Raw genomic sequence first — 24,361 nt, forward strand, 5'->3', positions numbered from 1 at the left:
AGCCTGTGCGATGGCTTTTTCTGCAGACATTGCGTTACTTAGGAGCCACATGGCGGTTTCACAGCATCCAACCTCTCCCTGCCACTCCCACCTCTGGTGTGTGGCTTTGTTACACAATGTCCAGCTGTGGAACCTGGTGGTGCGGTGGAAGACATCTGCTCTCACATGGATTTGTTTATGTGTAGGCTTTTTTGAACAACAGAAAAAAAGTCCACAAACACACATAAAAAAATCTGTTCAAATGACAACAGAGGAAATGCAATTACAGGAAACCGATTCACCGCCAAACCTGCTCTGAGCACACAGTGGCTTGCATGCGAACCAGGATGGAAAGATGGGCCTGCTGTGCCGCCGCCTTTGTCGACGTTCACCGGCGAAATCTTTGCGAATCTTTCTTTCTTTCTGACTTCTTCATACTGCCTCTGCCGAAGATGGCATCTCTGTAGATGTACAAAAGTGTCTGCACAAATACAACTAGGGGTGTAACGACAACCAATTTGAACCAGAATATCGGTTTTGATTTAAAAGATGTGAGTGCATTGAATCGAACCAAATTTAATTGTTCCACTTTCAAATTGGTATTGGTATACATATCGAATAGTCTTTTATTGTATAGATATAGGGCTGGGAGATATTGACAAAATTTCATCTCAATATTTATGCCGGATTTCTCTCACAATATTACGATGGGTTCAGTCAAAAGAAGCACTTTATAAAGGAAAAGGCAAAAATATCAATCCAAAAAGATGTGGAAAGTGCAGTTTTTTAATTAGAACTGACAGTCAATCGACGTGAACAAATTCAGCAATAAATAAAAAAGAATTCAATTATTAAATTGTACTGCAACTGTGCTTTAACGATAAATAATTTTATGCCCCAACAGATGTTTGTTGTTGTTTGTGTGCGTGTATCCGTGTGTGTGTAATTGCATCAATGTGCGTGTTGTCTCATACCATTTTATCCATGTGTGGCTTGATGCGTTACGTAGCATTAGTGCTAAGGCCCGCAGCAGAGGGCACAATTCTTCCGAACTTGACTTGGACCAGACTGTCGCAAAAAATAACAGTTGGCCACTCAATCGTGATGTAATGTGAGGACTCCATGCCTTCCATTTGGCCCCCTTGGTTAGGATGCGTGAAAAGCCTTCAAATAAATTACATTTGTATTGCAGAAGCATATTCCCATCCTGAAAATTGTAGAAATGGTTCACCAAACACAAACTCAAGCTCCTCCCATGGCCATCTCACTCCTCAAACCTCAACCCCATTCAAAACGTGTGGATTGAGCTAAAGAGGAGAGGACCCAGGTCGCTGGATGATTTAGAGAGATTGTGCAAAGCGGAGTGGTTGAAGATCCCTCTTTCGGTATTCTCCCATCTTGTGAAATACAGGAGATTAGATGCTGTTTTGTTGGCAAAAGGGGCAAATATCAACATCAGGGATGCTAGTAATTGAGGAACACATGATTTCAAATAAATACTTCTTATAGTGTTTCCGCTGAATAAATGCATTTGAATTAAAAATGTATGTCCTAAAAAAAAAAAAAGAATTTATTAGAAGCTAAAGAACCCAGCTTTACCAGAGGTGCCAATAATTATGAAGGGCAGTGTCCAGTATATACTCTATGCTGACATGCATTGCTCAGTGCTTACACTAACAACTGTACGACAACACTCTCATGGCAAAATAACAATCTCAGCATTTGTTTCTATAATATTGAGTCCATATCGCCCATTCCTGATTGTAATATTTAGTGACTGACGGGTAATTTGGCTTTAACATGGTCTTCCATTTGGCTTCCTTTACTCTATTTTGCCTGTGTGATGTTTCATCATTCTGTGCAGTTACTGTACATGGTTGGTTACTCATGCAATAAGTACACAATGAACCCACATTTAAGTATTTAATCGTAACCATTTGAGACTTCTGCAAAGCATTTGCCATCATTACTGTCAATCCAAACTTAACAAGCGCAGTGTTTCACATGTTTGCAACTGGTGGTTTGTATTTACTGTAAATACCCATAGACAGTAAAACTAGCTGACACAATGTACATTTGGTCATCATTAGTAAATGAAATAAAAGGAATGGAAGAAATCATATGTACAGGATCTTACTTCGCTTTTCTACATTTGTCAGCCACCGATTGGCTGGCAACCAATCCAGGGTGTATCCCGCCTCACTCCCTAAGTTAGCTAGCCAGGACAGCCTCCAGCTCACCCATGACCAAATGAGGACAAACCCTATAGAAAGTGGATGGAGTGTTGGATGGATAGATCATTTGGCCGCACTGAAAATCCCGCGGTGAAAAAAAAAAAAAAGTCCACCTGACTTAATATCACTCGGGCTCCTTGTGAAGGCACCACACAAGCGTCTGCCCCACCCCCGTCATCGTCAACATGCGGTAGCCGATCTTCTCCAGCTTGTCCAACACCAGGCGGGGAGGCTCGTCCACATGGTACTCTGAACTAAATGAGATAAACAGTGTTAATCTCCAGCACTGTCCGCAGATGTTGGTTCTCGCTAAACAGGGTCGAATCTTGTTAATTGTTCTGCAGTTTGTTCACTTCCTTCCACACCTTCGTCCATTTCCCAGCAGCGTTTGGATCTTGTTGCCAATGACAACACCTCCCTAGTCTGTTTCCCATCACACTGACTGGGCTTATTCAAAATGTGCAAAGCAGGACTCTTCCCCTTCTTACCACATAAGAGGTCCTATGCTTCCATGTGCCTGTGTTGTGATGACAACATGGACATGTTTTTTGCCACATTGAAGTGAACACTATTTTGTACATGGGAACATTTGGAAACACACCTAAGAGCAGTATTAGAAAAAAGCCAATCGTCTTTCTTGACTCCAAGCTGAATGATGCATCCCCAAAACATATATTTGAACAATATTATCATTTAGTGTTAAACAATTACCTGTTGCAGGTACCTTTTTAAAGTCCACCTGCAACCAATGGCGAAGCACGCATTTTAGTACTCACAAATTATTTCCCAGCATGGTTGTTTTCCTTGCTCCCAAGTAATTCATGACAGCTGGATCAGAATACTCATCCCCCACATTGGTTGGGCCGTTCTCCTGAAAGACAGCAGTGAAGCACGTTTACTTGATTTCTGCTCGCTCTGTTGCAGGGTGGTTGTGCAACTTAAGTTTTCACGGGCAGGTGTGCATACTAATCCCCAAATAATTGGACCACTTATAAATAGGTGATCTAATTCTCGGAGCCATGCGGCAGAATTAGGTTGAGTGAGTTGTGCAGACAACAAAGGAAACTAGACCAATATTTATTTTACATTTTAACATTGTGACTTTTATGATTTATTTTGTATATGACAAAGTATACATCACTGTTGTAGGACAGAAACCTACTATGTCCAAATTTGGTCAATTTTAGATTTTTTTCACAAATATATATTATTGGTCAGTCCTCACATGGGTCTGTTATTTTTTTTTTTTAATTGAACATTGGAAGTGTCGAGAATGCCTTGCTCTCTTTGACGATGTATGTATGTATGTTGTGTAAAGTTATTAACTTTACATAAGACAAAAAGTTATTAACTTTACATAAAAAAAAGATTATATCGTCCCCGTCCTGTAAAAAACGCTTATCTCCGATTTTGGAAACGTTTCTAATTTTCACTTTAATGCCACGGTCTCTAACGCGGAAACATGATTCAGGTAAATATAAGAAAATGAAAAAAATGGAGATACGTGTTTTTCACATGACCGCGACGATATGTAAATAGTGCTCTAAAAAATTAAATATAACGTAACAGTACTAAGTCAGTGATTGTTTTGCATACCACTAGAAAGCGCCAGCATGCCACTAGTGGTGATCGTTCCACACTGTAAAAATCAATAACATAAAAATGTTCATTTGTGATGGACATTAATTTAGCAATTTGCTTAGTATTGCAGTGGTGTGGAACTTCAGTGCGCCATAATGGAGCTCTATCTGATTAGGATGTAGGATGTTGTTTACGATATTACAAACGACACACCTGACAACCAAATTAATATGACATACGAACTATATTGTGAAGTGAATATCTATCTATCTATCTATCTATCTATCTATCTATCTATCTATCTATCTATCTATCTATCTATCTATCTATCTATCTATCTATCTATCTATCTATCTATCTATCTATCTATCTATCTATCTATCTATCTATCTATCTATCTATCTATCTATCTATCTATCTAATCTAATCTAATCTAATCTAATCTAATCTAATCTAATTAGTGCAAAACAGATTTCAATGTACCATAGACAACTTGTTTTGTCTGCTGTGCACAGTTTTCCCCATTGATTTGTAGCATGGCCGATGTTGCAATGCCACTTGAAAAACACAACTAACCCGCAGCTCCACCCACATTAAACAAGCACAACACGAGACACGACAGCAACAGCATACACTATTTACGCACCAGTCTGATCTGCGTGCTGACCAATATGTAAGGCATGTCTCCCCCGCAGCTTCGTACCCCTCTTCCCTCGAGTATAGACACCGAGGAGTTTTCCTCAGACGCGACAGTCCCCCTCTTGCAAGTTGCGCTTCTGCTGACAGCTATTTGCAGAATGCGGAAACACCCACCACGGTGGACCAATCACAGCGCGCCTCTGCGTGACTGTGCTATGTCACTTGGGATTCATACATTTTATTAAGCAAACATGCAAAGTACATTTCTCCGATTTAGCTCAATTTACACATAAAAAAAGGACATTATCTAATGACAGCCAATATAATAGATGTACAGAGAATCATGCATTTACAAAGGCAACTCTAATCCGAATGGCCACAGGGATAAATATGTATGTGTATTTGTTGCTAATTAAAGTGGTTGTGTTATGGAGTTGAGGTGAAGAATGTGCATCATACTGAGAACTAGCTTTCATTTTACATCATGTAAAGTGTATTAGAACCACCTCTTAGCATGTATTTGTAGATGCAATACGTTTCATCAATGAAATCTAGTTAAACTGCCATAATATCATATTTAAAATCTTGCAAATTTGTTTTGATTCATTTCGAGTGTGCAGCTGTTTCTAACATTTTGTCTAATAAGTACAAATCCCCCCCGTACATTTCCATTCTGTTTAACAAAAACACTGTAGCCTAATCTGCATTGCACATTTTAATTCCGTCCAGTCATATTCCCTTGTCTCTGTAACAAAAGTATTTTCCTTATTTTCATCTCATTCCATTATTAGAAACGTATCCCAGTACGACTTAGCGGACGCCGTTTCACACTGCAACTAACAATGAAATCCATCTAACTAAATGGTGAATTACATCTCATTAGACTGCATGCATTTCTTAATATTGTGAGCATTTGGGTGGTTAAAATCTTGCATCTTATTCACATTATCTAAATACATGTGTCTAATTAATGTTGCATTCGTGCATATTGACATTACCATACATTTACCGTACTGCATCTATTTTGGAGACGTAATTTCCTCCTCTGGGATGGATAAATTTCCTCCATGGTGCTGGATCACTCCTGATGGGAGGAAATGAAAGATCACAGGCAAACAACCAAGGCAGGTACTGATAAAATCAACAATAAATGCGATAAGCTCAAAGCCCATATGAGCTGGCCATTATAGTCATTGTGTTGTTCTGAGAGCTAAAAGTTTCATATTTTAGACTATAGTTGGACATCAGAACACACCAGATCTCATATAGTCACTAGGTAGTGCTTTGGTTAATATTTGACCATTTTGTATGATCCAGTTCCTCCTTACTGTGATGGTTACTGCTGAGAGCATTTGACACAACAATGTGACGAACCCTCCAGAATATGTCAACAGCTTTCACTCTGAAGGCCCTTCACTCTCAGAGGCCCTACACAGGTGCTCCTTAAGCACGGCTGAGAATATTGCCACCTACTGGCTTCCGACATCATTGTCATCCAAAATATTTACAGTACGGTACAATAATTTCTACTCTTATTACTTTCAGTATTAATGGATAACATTCCACCTACAATGAATTTTTTTTTTCTTAAATCAGTTGTTGAAGAAAATAGAAAAAAAAAGAAAAGCACTGTTAGATCTCAAAAAATGAACAAACAAAAACCCCATCAAATATTCTTGTACTCGAACTGCGTTAGCTCATCTGCTGCTGGTTATTGGCACTCTTAGTCACCTCCTCTGTGACCTATGATGACAGAGGAGCACATCGCTGCTGCGTCCACAGGAAGCTGTTTGAACTTTGCGAAAAGGCCATGAAACCTTTTCAGTTATCACATTTATTTCATAAACTCGAACCTAACAAACAAAAAGCTCAAGACAATGTGCTTTCATGAAATTTGGAAAACAAAAGGCCCTATTGTGACACAAGTATTAGGACAACAGAAAGTTATCATGGAAGGAAATATTGGTATTGTCTGAAATGGCTGAAAAATGCAGCACGGTGGTGTCCTTGCTTGGAATCGAATAGGTGCCGTCTGCATGAACGGCAGCAGCATGTAACCCTAAAAAAAACAAACAAATATTTTTTCTATTTTTAATGGCACGGCATAAACCCTTCGGCATACAAAGTGCTTTCCTCCTTTTAATAACTTGCATTGTGCATTCACTGAGAAGAAAACAAAAATCAGGGACGTTATCAAAACAACGTGTTCCCCAAAGCTTTTGTGATCGTGTGAACTGATTAACAAAAAAAATATGTATGGGTTTTTTCAGACCAGACAGAGAATTTTCAAATGCCCGAAGCTCAAGGTTGTAGACGCAATGTATATTTTACTCAAATCTTGTAACCAACCACATCAACACCTTCTCTTTAATCAGGACATTGATGGGGAATATCTTGCTCCTTATGAATCTGTTGCGACATTGTTGTTAATGTTCGCTTTTTCACGGTGCTCCATGTTGCTTCGGCCCCTGTTTTTTTTCTGCCTATGAGACCCCAAAATTCAAATCGATCAGTTTTGCCATCTGTGCTGATTAAGTAATGAGCCGATTTTGACAACACAAATTGTCAATAAACTGATAGTTGTTTTCAAATGTAGGAAATGAAAGTAAAAAGTCACCAGAAAAAAGAAAAAAAAAGTGTAGTAAGAATGTGTTATTTCCCACCACTGAAGATATGAATGCATCCAGCCCAATCTCTGATTGATCATTAAGGTTGTGTTTTTATTGTTTGTTAGCAGAATCATCAAAAACAAACAAAAAAAAAAAAAAATATATATATATGTTAATCCAAATTGGGTTTGTTTAGCCTTGAATGTTACATTCCAGTTAATTGTCTCTTTTTGTATATAATTTTTTTTTTTTTGCATTACTACATCTTTAACATGCGACACTTGGAGTAGGCGCCATCATTCTTAATAAAACAAACCCTGCATCTGGCCATGCCAAATTTATCCTGCTCGGACGGCCCCGTCCCCACAGACACGCACGCAACACCGACCCCCGTGGTGATAAATGTGGCCCGACAGATTTTGTTGAACATGAGTGGGTGAAAAGGCGACCCGCTAAAGCCATCGCTTTAATCAGTAGGCCAACTGGGGATGCATTGCATAGCACTCAGTGTGCATTTAAGTATGATTTACCGTAGGTGTATACTGGAGTGATACCACAATATTCCGCTGACAAATTTAAACTGTGGAAGATACAAGACACCGGTCAGCCCTCTGATGGATGGAGTGTTAGGGTTACGCACCATATAGGTTTACATCTCCCTAATTGTGATTCATTGCTATATTAGGCAGCCATGTGTTTCTTCTTGAGACTCCTTTATTCGGGCCTTCATGTTTGCCTGTGAAGAGCTTTGCAGGGCCTCCGTTGCAAGCAGATAGATCACCAACCTCCTTTCCTTTGCCTGTTGTCCAGATTACACCCCACATCTTACGTAAAGTGTCTCTGAGCTGATGATATTATCCAGCAGTCTTTACTTGTCCTTTCCGCCGCTTCGCTCCGTTTTTTTTACCCCCCTCCCCCCCCCCTTCGTTTTTAGCCCTACGCCTTCTGACATTTTTTCTGATCGATGGTTACACGACGCAACACACGATAGCTGTATGTGCGCAACGCTGTCGACAGGTAAACATTTGCCTGGAGAACATCAGCATTTGGTGTCAGTCGTCTGTTCTGGGATGCTTTATCCAAGTGATTACAAGCAGTGATGTCAGGAAATTGGAACAATACTCTCTCACACGCATTTGTCCTATAATCTTAATTCAGAGCTCACAAACAGCATTGGTTGGCATTTTACCAACAAGAAACAAAATGCACAATTACCATGAGGCTTGTTTGTGTTAGTTAACGTACGTACCGCATTCCAATGTTGACTTTTTTTTTTTGGTCTGAATACTGCTTCATTTTCTACACAGCTGATTTTTTAAAATTTTATTTCATCTTTTTCAGGATTAATTGTCATTATTTACTCATATGAAGCTTCTGGTGTTTTAGATGGAAAGATGAAACCATTCTTTATATTGGTAGCAGAATCTCTTTGGTAAGAGCTTGACAAATTTTTTCCAGGATTTTTTTTTTTAAACGCATAAATAATGTAATGTAATGAACATTAAAAGATACTTTAAAACTTGAGTGTACTGTTTGGGAAAATACTGATCCATGTTAAAGTTTATGTGCTCTGGTCATAAAATAACAAAATGGTCATATATTTTATCTTCACCTTACAGTTCTAGTTTAAACATTTGAATAATTTCAATAATAACAACTTAACTACATTGAAATATCCCATCAAAACCAATTCAAACAAATACACATAAAAATGAGAGGTATTATTTTCATTCACATAAAGATGTCGTTAAAATGACTATAAATTAAAACAAATTGGAACAGCACGATCGAAAAAACGGATTTGAAAGAGTTTTTCAGCATTCATTATATTCATTAAAAATGAGTGATTTCATTACATTAACAGTTTATTTATTACTGTACAGTGCTATATAATTGGAATTATATCTGTGAGCACAGTCATGTTACAAGGCACTGCATTTCACGTTTTCACGGTGCCCGCTGTGGGGTGGGGCACAGGACGGCAATGCAGCACAAATTTGAGAGTTTTACAGCTCAAGATCATGATTGAAGATATCACACATTCTTTCTTAAAAGCGACATGGTTACCAAAAGTGTATTTTGAAATGAACGTAATCCTTATTGACATTGTACACGACTGATCGCAGTTACTCCTAATCACTGAATGTGTTAAAGCAAAGCGTCTATGGACATGGGAGTCAAAACGAGCTCATTGGAGGAAGGAATGACAGCATGGATGCATACAGCTCATCATGATTCCCATCAGCCCCATGGTCATCGCCATGATTTTATTATAATGCAGCAGCATGTGTTTTTTGTTTGCGAACAAGTTGGGAGTACGTAATCTGCTCAGTGTATCACTGCAGCTTCACTTCAAGAGGAACGGCTCCTCTTAGAGAAGCAACTCTGACAATGAGCTTGGCAGCAAGGACGGGACAGCTTGACTTTGTTTAATGCATAGCAGGCGGCTTTCCTTCTTTGCGCCGAGTGGTTTACACTGAAACATTTCTAAACACTTGTACGCCAGTTTGTGTTGCCATTATTCCAGGAGCACTTGATGTCATGTATTTCTCTTTTCAGTCACTATGGCTACTTGTTATTAACTGCTCAACTCTCCACCTCAAAAGACGCCTGACGTGGATGGGATTTATTTGGACTGTTACATTTTGTGCATCAGCAGACATTACAATGTTCCACTGAGGGGCTCGAGCCCTACTGTCGGCTAAATGTATGACTGGGCATACTATGTAAGAACAGATTATCCAGATGCAGAGTAGTATTTAATATTGTAGTGCAGTCGTCTGCAGTTGAGCGAGACATACTGTACATAACATTTCAATTACCATGGCCCCTTTTTTGCCCTAAAAATCTAGTGGGAAAGAGAGTGACCAACAATAATAGTCCATTATTTGTCATTGTCAGTGATGTCCTAGTAGTCATTCAAACTCAGATCAGCGCCTTCAGTCTTATGGGTTTTCCTTCCTATGTTGAGTGTCCCACATGATTATTGGAAGTCGAGGTATTTTATTGCCTTCACAATAATACCAATACTTTATTGCTTTAAAAGATACCCCTGCGAGATACATCATCTCTAGGGATGTAACGAAAATCAAGGTAAAATCGATTCGGCCCGATTAATCGATTCGATTAATCGAAAATCGAGTTGATTATATTCATCTAGAAAATGATGTCTTGAAACGTTTTTTCATTCCAGATGCATAGCACATTTTGAATATGTAGATCAAATTATGCTTTTGCGGCAAACATCATTGCGTATTGCGTTTGTGGATGGCTGCAGAGCCACACTAGTGCACAGAGACAAGCATGGTAGCAATTTTTAAAAAGTCGAAACGAATCGAAAATTGGGAACTGAAAATCGAAAATCGGTAACTGAAAATCTAATCGGGGCTTGAGTGAATCGTTACACCCCTAATTGTCTCATCATCTCAGTTGGGCCTTTCCACACATACAAATAATGATGTATGTCCAGATTGAATGAGTCCAGCAGAAAATAGAAATAAAAAAAACAAGAGCATGATGTCTGACAATGAATAAGTAGAACTACCAATGAGCGGTAAACAGTTTTGACTGGGCTTGTTCAAACATACAGCAAAGTCCTTCGAACGTATTGGTAAAATGTAGGCCAAAGGCTAAGAGATAGCAGTTTTTCCCACAGTGCCACGGGGTATTGTATCGAAGAAAAAACAAACAAAAAAACAATTAACAAATACTTTATTTATATACAACGTTTTGCCCTTAAAAAGTTCACATTTTGAAGCATAACAAGCAAGTGCTTCATAAAACTGGTTTTAAAAAGGCAACAAATGTGTAAAATGAAAGATACCAACAGATAAAAAGTGATGAACAGTTAACCTGAAATAACCTCAAAATTGAAATAGAATGTAGGATAGGTTAAATAAGGAAAAAAACAAAAAACAAAGATAAATGTTCGGTATAAAAACAAGCAAGTTGCTATCAACTCTTTCATCCACCTTCAGTTCTCAGTAGTTTGGATGACTGTAGCTTTATATAGACACACACACATGCATGCGTCCACACACACACAACCACGCGCACACGCCTATCCACACGCACGCACACAAACACACACGCATGCTGTTTTCATTTTACTAATTGACTTATGATGTTGAGGAGAGAGCGGCACAATCGTAAATACGGTGTGGTTACTCTTTTTTCCGGACCAATAGTTCCCTGACACTTATCTAATTCATAATTTGCTGCCTTTAGTACAGGCTGTCATTGAGGTACAAGGTCACCGAGAAGACATGGACACCCACGCTGCCATAGACACGCACTTACAGCAACGTGCGATATGACTTTGGGCTAGTCACTAAAGACGGAGTGGTACACTGGGCTGTTTGCAGCCGGCGCTGGATCTGTTCCTACTCAATTTCAGTGTGAATGTGAGCATGAATGGTTGTCTGTCTCCACGTCTTTATCAGTCCATGTATAAATTGCCTTTCGCCGATTGGCTCCATTTCTCTGTGATCCTTAACATTGATAACAAGGATAGAAGGATGGATGGATAGTAGGCTATTTCTGTTTGCATTTTTATCTCGGCCTCTCACTTTATTAAACAAAGAGAATGTGCCTGAGAAAGGAGGCTTAACACTGTATATAATCCAGAACCCTCATTTTATCGTTGCTCTTGTGTTTGTTTTCTTACTCCCTCCCTCCCACCGAAAAAGTCTTCCAGGAAAAGAGTGCCTTTAATTTTCCTGTCTTTGTTTGAAAAAAACCCCAAAAAACACACATTCCTGATAGCAATAAGTCAGGTCCTCCTTATCTCCTGTCAGCACTCATGGTGGTGAAACACTTTAGGAGACAGCATCGCGGGGAACTTGTAGATAACTTTTTTTTTTCCCCACTTAAGCAACATTTTGATGTAAACGGTGCTGTCGAGTGAAGTTCGGAATATTAGAACATGTCGAGGGATGGCGGTTTGCTCATTTTTGGCTTGCCAGAACGATTCAATGTTTTTTTGCAAAACGTTTTAGCAGCTAACATCCCATAAACCAGGGGTCCCCAACCCCACTGGAGTATGTACACTTTTTCAGTGCCCTATAATGGGTTAATCAAACATCAAGCATCCTTGCCACTGCAGTACCGAGAGTGGACAAACATCAGAGAAAGATGTTTGCAAGATGACCTTAGAAAGATTAGTCCGTGATATTATTCTCTTCTGTGCTGGGATGTCCCGTGGTGTTCCAGGAAAGAAAAAGCTTGTCTGGGAGCCGTTGTACTCAACAGCACAGATGGTCCCCCTCGTCCCCTCGTCCCCTCTCCATCTGCAGGCCAAACGTCCTCTCTTTCCAAGCCCGTCCTCTCTTTGCATCCACTCCTCCTGTTTCAAATCCTCCTTCTTATCATGGCCCTCAAAACCGCTTCCCATCGTCCTTCTCGGTACGCGCTCCAAAAGCAGGAGCCTCGGGTGAGGTGACTGCTTCTTATTCCAAGTCGGAGTCCATCCCAACTGGGCCACGGCCTAATGAATCATTTCCTCTGTGAGAAAATCACTTTCAGAGTTTGAAGAAAGTGAGTTGCCCGCGTGCCCTCTCTTCTCTACTTTGTGGCTTGTATACAAATGCGCACGCACACCCAAACAAATCAACAAGGAGAGGACTAATCATGTGCACGTATTTATGGTTTTTATTTCACAGGCAGCTACTGAGCGTCCCAAAAGCTACAAACTTGATTTAAAAAAAAACAAAAAAAAAACATTTTAACATATGCATATTAGATGTATCTGCTGTATGTTATTGTACTCTCTTTCCCTTTTCCTTGCATTAAAAAAAAAAACAAAAACGCACCTTTGCAAGGCAAGGCAGATTTATTTGTATAGCACGGGCAGGGCAATTCACAATGCTTTACAAAATGTAGTGGCGGAGCTAGACTTTATCCTTGGGGCGCCATGGGGGAGGGCTAAGGCTATCTCAGGGTGGTCCACAAAACAAAACCTAAAATTATTACGAAAACGCGAATAGAAATTCATTTTATGTTCTCTCGGAGAATGGGGGAGAAATGTGGAAAATAAAATCCAGAAAAAATCTGAGAATACCCCAAAATCAATTATCTGGACTAGCACCTGGGGGGGGGGGCAGCACGGTGGTTGACTGGTTAGCACGTCCGCCTCACAGTTCAGAGGTCATGGGTTCGATCCCGGCTCCGGCCTCCCTGTGTGGGGTTTGCATGTTCTCCCCGTGCCTGCGTGGGTTTTCTCCGGGTACTCCGGTTTCCGCCCACATTCCAAAAACATGCTTGGTAGGTTAATTGGACACTCTAAATTGCCCCTAGGTGTGATTGTGAGTGCGGACCTTGGGAGGATAAGCGGTATCGATAATGGATGGATGGATAATGTAGCTGTTAAAGCCATGCCATGCGTATCAAAGTGAAAACACGCTGCCACTCATCATTACATATGTGTTGTATGGAGACGCTTATGCAATCAGTCACACGGCCGGGCCCTGTTTGAACCTCCAAACGGACTCGTACAAACATCCATGCTCAGCCTGCACTCTGTCACGTACCATCGCGCTGGCTTTGCAGACCTCCCTGCTGCACAAGCTGTGTGACTTGGCACTACTTTGCATTGCACTGGAAACACAGCACGCAGTTGTGTGCGTGGGCGTGTGTGTGTGTGCGTGTGCGCGTCAGTCAGTAAGAAAAGAAGGGAAAGTCCTTAGTAGAGATGCTGAATGCATTCCGCACTATATTAAATGTGTGCAGTGTTTATGTTCAGGGTTGGGGAGAAACTAATGACATGGAATGAGTTTACAAAATCTTATTACAAAATGTATGTAACTGTGATCCATTCGGTTATTGAGAGAAAATATGTCAATGAATAACAGTTTCTTTTGGAAATTTTAATCATTTTAATTACACTTGAAAAATGACCACAAAAAACTCGGGATTATCAACAGTGGCGGCTTGTGTTTTTTTTTTTTGTTTTTTTTTTCAGGAAGGATGCTATAAACACCCACGCACACACACTTTCAGGCTTTAAAAGTTGTTAACAGTTAAGAGCACTTATTCAAAATGAATAACAAAAGCAATCAAAATGTAATCAAATGTAATTAGTTACATTGCGGTGAGAAAGTTACTTGAAATCGTTCCATTTTCAACGGGGCAACTTGTAACTAATCACATTTTCAAAGTAATCTTCCTAACTCTGTTGGTGTTTACGTTAAGCACCATTAAACAGTTGGCTCCATGTTGCCGTGCAACCAGACAGAGGAACCGCAGCACAATTCCCAGCGCCCAACCTGGCGTCTTAGTTTTGTCTCTATCTGTATGCAAATGAACCCCCTCCAACATCCATCGACTCTATTTGAACTCTCACTTTTCCCTTTCCCCCCCTATGGCTGTTTGACTTGGCCGCTCGCCCGGGTTAGCGCACACATGTTGTCCCCCAGTTACGCTCATTTGAGAGGATTATTTTTCTTTCGTGCATGCTCTGCCTTCCTGTGTAGTTCTTGTATTTACCCCTCCCCTGGGGTCCTTGTGCCACCCATCTCAATAGAATGCCAGGTGAGCGAATGGGTCGCATTTGTAACATGGAAAAACTTTTGTGTCCTCTTAGCACTTAAATGAAAGGAACGTTAGATGCGGCAACCACTTTGGCATCAGTACGACTTTGATAAAGACGTTCATTGAGGCCGGCACGTATTGTGATTTTGGCAAATCAAATAAACAATCCAGCAAAGGCAGTGTTGGCCTTGAAAGCAATTTATTTTCATCTACTTTTTCTTTTACTTGCCCATTCAAAGTCTCCAAATGTATATGATAAAATAATAATAATAATAATAAAAAAAATCAGCATTTTACTCTAAAAATTGGAAACCCAATAAAACATCAAATAGCCATTGGCGGGTTGCCTGGTCTAAATAACTGTATATTTTCCCTTGCAGATTATTAATTTTTTCTTATTCATTTCTCAATGTGTTTGTGCTTGCCATAGTATTATTTGCTTTATTTTAATGTCATTAATGTCACTGTTTAATTTGCGCCATCAAGAGTGTAAAACTCAGTTGTTTGAAATGTTTATTAAAGTGGAAGTCAACCCCCAAATTTTCTGTACAATAACATGTTTTATGCGCCCCCACTAGTCCAAACATGGCATTTTGATTATAATTGCATTTGTGGAATACGAGTTAAGATGCAAAAATCCACCCGTTTTTAGCCATCTTGGGGGCGGCCATTTCGTCACTTGCTGTCAACTGAAAATGACATGACAGTTGCTCAGGCCTCAGGTAACAACCAATCACAGCTGACTAGTTTTCTGAAGCTGAAAGAAAGTGATAAAATGTCCGCCCCCTGAGATGGATGAAAACGGGATTTTTCTGCTCAATTCATATTCCACAAACAACAATATTAATCAGAATATCAAGTTTAGACTAGTGGGGCTGCATAGAACATATTATTGTAAAGAAAATTTGCGGTTGGCTACTTAAAATAAACATAATATAGCATTTCAGAGGTAAAATATGACATTTTCTGAGCTGAATATTCACAACATATAACAAAATTTCTAACATTTTATTATTAAAATAAGAATACATTGGTACTAGCACATTAGTAAAAAAACAAAACAAAACCTGTCTAAGTCCAGGACATTTTTGTGAACTTGGACTGAAATTTGATGTTCAAGGAGTAGAAGCATGGCAAATGGATCGACAGTAAATGCTCTTTTTGCCTGCAATTCTGTCATCACCATGCATTCACTTTTTTTTTTTTTTTCCCAAACTCTACGTGAAGGTCAGAAGATTTTATGTACATTTAGTCCTCGTTTCCATAAACGTTTCCATTCCAACAAACCACTGTCAAAACTTCAGCCCGAGTGCAGTCACAGAAACGTTATGACTTTCTCCTACAGTGCCACCAATGAAGCAAGGCATTTAAACGGGTCTGTAAAGCAGACAATTTTTACTGGCTTCAACGTTTCAGCATTTAATGCAATAATCACTTGCAAATGTGTGACTGTATTGGAATGTAACACAGACCTGATGAAAGCTCACTTCCTTTTACACATAACCAAATTACACATTGGTTAGCTACATAAAACAGTGCTTTGAGCCCTAACTGAAAGTCATAACGATGTGTTATGACATATAAAGCACTATCATTCGATTGTGTTTGACTGCTCATAGGCAAGATGATTGGTTGTAATTTATTGTATATTATCATCTTATTTTCGTTTTTGGAGTTGTTGTTGGCGAGGCAGCGGGACTGGGAACGAGGCTGATGATGAGGACAGAGAGTGTGAACAAAAAAAACAAAAAAGATGGAAGCTGAGGGGACTGCTGAGTCATTGCAGGCGTGTTCCCCGTCCAACTGATTTTGTGCAAACGTGAAAACGAGCACTATTTTAAAACATTGCAACATAAGCAAAATAAACTTCTAAAGGTTTTGGCAAAAAAAACAACAAAAAAACAAAAGAGATATTAACTTCTCGATTTCAATAATCCTTGAGACTTTAGAATCCCTACTGTGAAGACATTTTACAGTAAAATGATTTTGAGATTTTGTATGAATAAATGTTTCATGTAGAGTGGATGTTAGCCTTGCAAGAAACACAATCCCAGTACTGTTCAGGCCTTGGCTCTCTGATTTTCTTGCTTTGAAATGGAAACAAATCCTCTAATATTTCAGAACTGGATATGGCTGGACTGCAGCCGAGCATTGAGTATGTTTTTCCTGTGAAATCAACCAAGTTCTTCGTCTTCACAATCAGAGCTCACATGCTGTACCGGCATCGCTACTTAGTTTTGGTGATTACCGCTAGTCATAAATCAATGATGGACTGCATGCAACAGCATATTTGTGCAGGGTTTTATGAATTGGGGAGAAGGTGTGACGGCCGCATGGGGACAAACCAAATGAGTGCTATGGGATGTGAGCGCTAGAATTTCACTGTTTCCAGAGCTTCCCCCCCTTTGCAGGTTATGTAGAAAGTACTGTTTTCTCAGCTGCTCTATTTGGGAGGACACAAGCAAGCTCATAAACATTTATATGTCCAGAGTGAGAATGCAGCAAGGATGGATTCATCAGGGATCCATATCGCGATGATTCCTCTTATCGATACACTGATGCTAAAGCTCAAATCATAGGATAAATATACAAACTCCCCACAGGAAGTCTGCGTGAGGTTCACGCCTCGGATTGTGAGGCAACACTAGGCCAGTCACCTGTGTGCCCAAGATTGACTGGCAACCAGTCCAGAAGTGACTCCTCCTCTCATCCAAAGTCAGCTGGGATAGGCTCTAGCTCACCCACAACCCTAATGAGGACAAGCGCTGGAGAAATAGATGGATGGACTGTTTGTAAAAGAAGATTTAGCTATCCTTTTCCCAACTGAGCCATAACAAAAATTCTGTGCTGTTTTTTCCTTCCACTTCAATCCTTGGAATGATCACATGTCCCAGGAATAACAAATATCATCCAAATTTAGGAACTCTTGTCAAGATTTTGAAAAGTGGACGCCTGGGGATTAAGAATTTGGAAACGAGTCATGTTTGGATTCAGGTTAAAGTTCGGAAAGTGTGGAGCATGTCGTTGTTGCTGTTACCATTACGGCCGGGGGCCTTGCTGCCTGAGTAGGTCAATTGTCGGGGTGTCACGATACATCTATTTAATAGACATCAATGGCGCTGGACTAATTTCAATGCTGTCCACACAGACGACACAATATAATATTTATTGATCATTTTCATTGATTGCTATTGAATCGATTTAATCAATATAATTAACAACATAATTTTATACTCACAATTCCTAATGCCCCTTTTTTAATTCAAGTTTGACTGTTGTTTCTAATAAACTATTATTCATTTTGGAATGCTGAGTTGGTTTTAAAATAAAATCCAACGGAGAAAACAATTGTTTATTTGGAGTTACCTTTAATTAATATAGGTTTATTTACAGAAAAGCCATTGTTAGTGTAACAAAATCTATCCAACCATCTATCCATCCATCCATTATCCAAACCGGTTATCATCACAAGGGTCGCGGGGCTGCTGGTGCCTATCCCAACTGTCATCGCGACCAATTCAGGGTGTACCCCACAGTTGGCTGAATTGGCCGCCAGTATCGTATCGAAATCGCCTTTATCGTATCGAATCGTAGCATTCAATAAAAGCGATATACTGTATCGCTTTTTGTCTAATCATTAGGCCTTATATCGATACGTATCGTATCGGTGAAAAAATGTATCGTTACACCCCTAGTTTATTACATGTTCCCACCACTGTGATTTTGTGTATGTAAGTGTCTGACATGTTTCTACACACAGATATTTGTGTATTCTTGTCCCACACCTGCGTTTAAAGTGCTGCCTTGGACTCATTCTGTCAAACTAACAACAATGCAGGCAACAAGTTCTCCAGTGTGTACATAGTAACATATTTCTGAGAACACCAAAGCTGGTGGGCCCCTTTTTATATCAATTCTCCTGGGCCAGGTCCAGAAGCTAAAAGGGGAAATGGGGGCAAAGTGGATTGAATTGGCTGCAGCTCCTGGCAACTTTTTGACCATTGTGATTCTGAAAGACGGGATGGAGAGAAGGTGAGAGAGAGAGTGAAAGGAAGTGTAGAATGTCTTATTTTTGCTGGCAGAGAAAAGGACGGCTACCTTGGAGGCAGTTCTCAGCAGAGGCCCATACGTCTCCGTTCCTGGCAGACAACACAGCAGGGGGTGGGAGTGAGCGTGGGAGGAGTAAAAGGAAGAGAGGAGGGAGAGTTGCGGTGGTATGCCACGACGCCTGTGCTATTGAAGAGTCAGCCAAAGTCCAGCGCTGGTTTAATGGTTTCTCCCCGCAATGTTGATGCTGTTGGAGAATTGGAGCAGACACCCCAACTCCCGTCTCTGGGGTGTGTTCTGGATAGCGCTGTTGTTTTTTTTTTCTCTGGGGATGCTTCTTGTTTCACCACGGGCACTGGTCGACAAAACCAAAAAGCATCAGTCTGTCACTGTTGTCCTTGGTTTTGAGTTTCATCTCCCCCAGAATGACCTGCTTTAAAGATTAGTCCACCGCACAATAAGCGATGTAGCGGAACGCAAGTGAACTGGCCAAAAAATATATATATTTGAAAAAAATACAGCCGATACCCACACACCTGGCAATTGACCCTCGCATACATAACCAATTCGCTGCAGCAGAAAAACTGTGACCCCTGGAGTTCTTATGAAATGTTTTGAGGCCCTACATATAAGTGGGCCTTTATTTCATTTATTTTTTATTCAAACACGGCATTCTAATTAATTTTGCGTTTGTGGAATATAAGTTAAGCAGCAAAATGCACTCGTTTTTAGCCATCTCTCGGGGTGGGAATTTTGTCTTCTGTCGACTGAAAATGACATCACAACTGCTCACAACGACCAATCACGGCTGACCTGTTTTCTGAATCTGAATATATATATATATTGTAGACACAAGCATGGATCGTTTTGAAAATACTGTCATGTTTTCACCAAGTACAGTTAATTCATCTTACTTACTTACTTAAAAAAAAAAAAAAAAAAAAAAAAAAAAAAAACATTAATGGCCACATTATGCCGCCGCCCCTGTGTGACCTATATCTTTGCTACTGTAACAATGAAAATTTCCCCACTGTGGGATCAATAAAGGCATTCTTATTCTTATTATTCTTATTCTTATGATATGGTAAATTGTAATACGCGGTCAATACCAGCCCGCCCAAATCTATCACTGAAATGATTTGGGGAAATATCCCAACAAAATGGTAGCTGCATGTTGATGAAAGGCCACAGCATGGAAAAATAAACATTTGTGAAAATTCCCAAGCTTGTGTGGTCTTGGTCATAGTTAGATTGATGTAAATTCAAATGCTTCGTGTATCGGCATACGGTGCAGTATGTTCCATTGTAAACGTGAACAACTCCGGCACCACTTCACTCTTACAGACTTAGGTAGGCGTTGTTGTTTCAGTAATCAAGTCTAGGCTGCGTGCTGTACAACGTGCACCTGAATGTCTCTGCGGTGTTGCTGTCTGGGGGTCTGGCAAAGGCCCAACTGGTTTACATAATACTATGAAGTCACCCGTCACAGGTTGGATGCTAATGTGTATTTATTGTTGTCGTTCACCATGCTTTTCTTCACTTAACAGCTCATTCCAAAAGGTTGGTGCTGATGATCTGGTTGGGATAAACAACAGTTACAAGTACAGCTATTTTTTGCGTATGACACATATTGGCAATTCATGGCTTTGACATGTCATATTTTTCCTTTGGCTTACTTTGGTGGACACAATAAGGTCACATAAATAGTCAAAGAGTGATCAACTTTGGTGTCTCCTCAGTTTTTCCCTCGGAGGATTAGAGCTGGGCTTCTCACACTGGAGGAGAGTAGAACCCGAGCCAAGGCCTCTAATACTGCCAGGCGGACTAAGCGTTGTCTCCAAACCCTTGCAACCATCATCCCTATAAGCCTACTTCATCCTCACTATGTTATTCTTTATGATCCACACCTCCGCTCCAGCTCAAGTGGCCTTTTGAGACGCATGCTGTGCATCCTAAAAGACCTTCTTACTCCCTCTTACCTGCGCAAAGATCCTCCAAATCGTCCAATGATTGAGTTAAGGAACAAATACACATATTTTTTGGGGTTGGAAGCATATTTATTATGAACAAGGTGACACGACACTGGGAAAATGCTGTCTCTTGATGCGAGAGAGGGCAAAGCTACTTAACTTTGGAAGACAACCAATCATAACTTAAACTGTACTCAAGTAGAAGAACCAATGCTTTAAGTATAAGAAAAGACTGGTAAAAGTAAAAGTTCTGATTCAACGGCTCAGTTCTGATTTGGAAATGTACTTTAATATTAATATTATTATCATAGTTATTAATATATCCATTTTAATAACCTGGCATCGGCTTGACTTTTCCACGATCAAAACAATGCGTTCCCATAGCTTTTCTAACATTGTGAACTCAGTCACAAAAAAATGCTACATTAGCTAATGATAACAACTGAAAAAAAAATAAAAATAATAATAATAATACATTTTTTTTGTATAGCGCTTTTCATATCACTCAAAGACGCTTAACAACAAGAACAAGATATAAATACTCCTTGCTTCCCTTACTTGGATGTGTTTTTTCCATATAAGATGGAGAATGTTGAATGGCAGAAGCTGGTGCTTTTTTTTCGGCTAACACAACACAGCGCATTCACCATGAATCATTCTTGTAGCCAACAACATTAAACAATTCTCTAAAATACAGCCATTGATGTCGAATATCGTGCTTTCTTGAATCTATTGCTACTGTTGTTAATTTTCCTGTGTTCACGGCCCTCCATGTCGTTGCTGTCCCCTTTTTTTCCGCCTTATTAGACTGCAAGATCTGAATCAGTCAAGATCTCAACCACTGTTGATGTTACTTTTCATCCACAGACTAGGTTGGAAAAATAACAAGCCAGTTTTGCCAATATAAGGTTTAGAAAGTACAAATGTTTTCAAATACAGGCAATAAAAGTCAAAAGTCCGAAAAAAACAAAGTATTGGTAGTGTTTTTTTTTTTGTATGACTTTCAACCACTGCATACGGCTGTGAGCTAACCATAATAAACACTTCACACTTCAATTTGTTCAGTTAGAATTTTGTTCCAGCTCTTATTTGGTTGTGGAGGTGTCTCCTGTATATAGCTTGTTTTGCTGGTTTCTCTGCACGCTGAATAAAGTATTAAGGTACATTATCTCTCAGTATGATGGCATGTTCAGTGGACAGTGCATGCTTCAGGTGCATCTCAAGGGAAAAAGAAATGTCGAGCTGAAGTGAGGCGCGGGCCGCAAAAAAAACAGGAGATGTCGTCTGCCGGTATCCGCGGCAAAATAACGTGCACTTTTGACAAAACACAAGGCTATTAAATGCAAGTGGAGCTGTTTGTTTGTAGTTCTTGTTGTTACTGCAACCAAGACAACCAAGCCATAATATTTCCCTAACCCAAAGCGTTTTGGGGCATAAGCCTAAACAGGAAAAGCTACTGTGGACTTTGCCAGGGAATTTGTGGAAATAATATACAATTGACCAATTACGCTGTGTGGGTATGTATGACGAGCACACTGAACATATTGAAAAAAAAAAAAAATGGTGTTTTTTTTTTTTCCTATGTCCATATGATGTCCATATCTTTTTTCTTCATCCGTCGAAGTAGGCACAGTAAAGTGAAAGTGAAGTGAAATTGCGATGCCATTGTCATTCACAAATAAAACCACTCGCACTGTCAACAACATGCCTGCATGTTCAGAGTCTTGACAGAGCGACATATTTTCAGCAGAGTGGTCAGCCGTTATTCCCTCAGCGAGTGGTGGGAATTCTGTCAGGCAATCAGAGTCTTACTACAAAAGGAGAATGCGAAAAACAACCAAAATTCAAACCCCGCAGACACAAATAGCTTATTGCGGAATTGTTTTGGTCTGGCTCAAAGCATCGCTAAGAGGAGAGCTTGGAGCAGAGTAGCGTGAAAGTGACAGACAGCAGGACGCTTATGCTGCAGTAGCGGCGATGAATTATTGGTGGCTTGTTTGGAACAGCGCTATATGCAGTACATATGTGAGGACACCGTGAAGCTGAAGTATGTTTTGACACATGCTGATGCTCTTCCATTGCTGTCCGCAAATAATTCTTGATGTCAGGGCACATTCATCACAATAAGTTGCTCTCATTTTTACATACGTAATGCTGTATTGTGATGTTTTCCATTAGCGACTTTGCAAATGCTTTGGTGTACGGTTAAGGCACAGATCTGGACTGTGTGAATTAAGTTGACGTATTTGCTTTTCTACTGCATATGGGGAGAAACTGTGGTACGATATCATTGAGTGATTTTGCCAGCAGTACAAAAATAATTGATATTTATCTAATGATACATCACATTATTTGTCATCCATCAATTTTCCATACCGCTTGTTCTCATTCGGGGTCTCATTCGGGCCACTTCTGGGGGGCGTTCCCCAAAGTTGTCCAAAAATGTCTTGTTGAAATGTAGAATTGGCATCACCAGAGGTCCATGCAAAACCTTAATTCATCAATTAAAAGTCGTCTCAGAATTGCTAGTATGTGAACTGTTCCTGAAGTTAAATGCCACAGTTACATTTTTACATTTGTGTTGTTACCATATCGTCGCTGTCATGTGAAAATCACTTATCTCCATTTCTTTTCATTTTCTTATTTTTACCTGAATCATGTTTCTGCGTTACAGAAATCACAGTAAAGTGAAAAATTCAAAACGTTTCCAGTTTCCCGGAGATAAGTGTTTTTCACAGGACAGCGACGATATGCTTCTTTTTGCTTTGGCGCGAGTTTTATTTAAAAATGTGTTAAATGACTAGTATAACCTTATCTTAAATGTTAAAACGTTAAACTTTTCAATACTGTGAAAAGATTTCTTTATCTTAACGTTATTCAAAGTGAGTCAAATCACTATCAAGTTATACCCTAAGATAGTGAGTTACTTTGTCTGTTGATGATTCGCAGAACTTTAAATGATCAATATGGGAGGAGATCACGCGATTGAGCAATTCTCAATTTTATTGTGTTACGTGATATAACCTAGAGAGCTATAAACCAAAAATTGACAAAATATGTTTCAAAACACATCAGACACCTGCTCTTTCTTGAATAGAATCCATAGCGATTGTCCAAAGGAGTGGTGTTGGCAATTCGTCATCGTCTGGGTCGACTCCTTCCGACTCCGACACTGCTCAAGATTAATGGGCCGTCAACACTGCTGGACCACCAGGCACATATCCGTTCAGGTTCTACCGAGATTTATTAGGAGATAAGTGAGAACATCAATTATTTGTGAGTGGGAGTGTTGTTTATTTCCTTTTCTGTTGGAGGTTTGGAATGTAAAGAACGAAATTATGTTCACCCGATGGAGCTTGTTACAAACAGAAAGAGTTTACTGCTTGCTGGATTGTTTGAAGGGTTGAAATTCCCACAAAAGTTATTGTGCATCTATAGTATGCCAGGGCATAAAGATTTGTGCTTAAAGGGGGAAGTCATGTTCTTTACAATAATATGCACCTCCACTAGTCTAAACATGCCGTTCTGATTAATATTGTGTTTGTGCAGCAAAATCCATCCGTTGTACATGTTTTCTGAAGCTGAGTCATGATCGGTCATTACCTGGGCCCTGAGCAACTGTGATGTCATTTTCAGTCAACAGCAAGTGTCAAAATGGCCGTGTCCCCTGAAATGGACAAAAACGGGGGGATTTGACTGCTTAACTCATATTCCACAAACACAATAACAATCAGAATGCCGTGTTTAGACTAGTGGGGCTGCAAAGAACATATTC

General features: G+C 39.8%; 2 protein-coding genes across 3 annotated transcripts in view; one reads left to right on the plus strand and one right to left on the minus strand.

The window, feature by feature from the left end:
* The window catches only part of dnajc17 (DnaJ (Hsp40) homolog, subfamily C, member 17), a 100,434-nt gene that overhangs the window by 36,549 nt on the left and 39,524 nt on the right, over positions 1–24,361 (plus strand). The gene's annotated exons all lie outside the window — the stretch shown is intronic.
* gchfr (GTP cyclohydrolase I feedback regulator) lies at positions 1,889–4,599 on the minus strand. Of its 2 annotated transcripts, XM_086048997.1 has the most exons (4): positions 4,441–4,599; positions 2,990–3,084; positions 2,327–2,467; positions 1,889–2,242 (listed from the first exon to the last, which is right to left on the minus strand). In XM_086048997.1, the coding sequence occupies exons 1-3, from the start codon at positions 4,474–4,476 to the stop codon at positions 2,338–2,340; spliced, it is 261 nt and encodes an 86-aa protein (XP_085905123.1). In that variant the 5' UTR covers positions 4,477–4,599; the 3' UTR covers positions 1,889–2,242; positions 2,327–2,337. The 2 variants fall into 2 exon arrangements, with proteins under 2 accessions (XP_085905123.1, XP_085905122.1); XM_086048996.1 differs by having other exon boundaries at positions 1,889–2,467.

The sequence above is a fragment of the Filicampus tigris genome, chromosome 13 (assembly GCF_054856515.1).
Source record: "Filicampus tigris isolate MCC_2025a chromosome 13, RoL_Ftig_1.0, whole genome shotgun sequence".
NCBI classification, from domain to species: Eukaryota; Metazoa; Chordata; class Actinopteri; order Syngnathiformes; family Syngnathidae; genus Filicampus; species Filicampus tigris.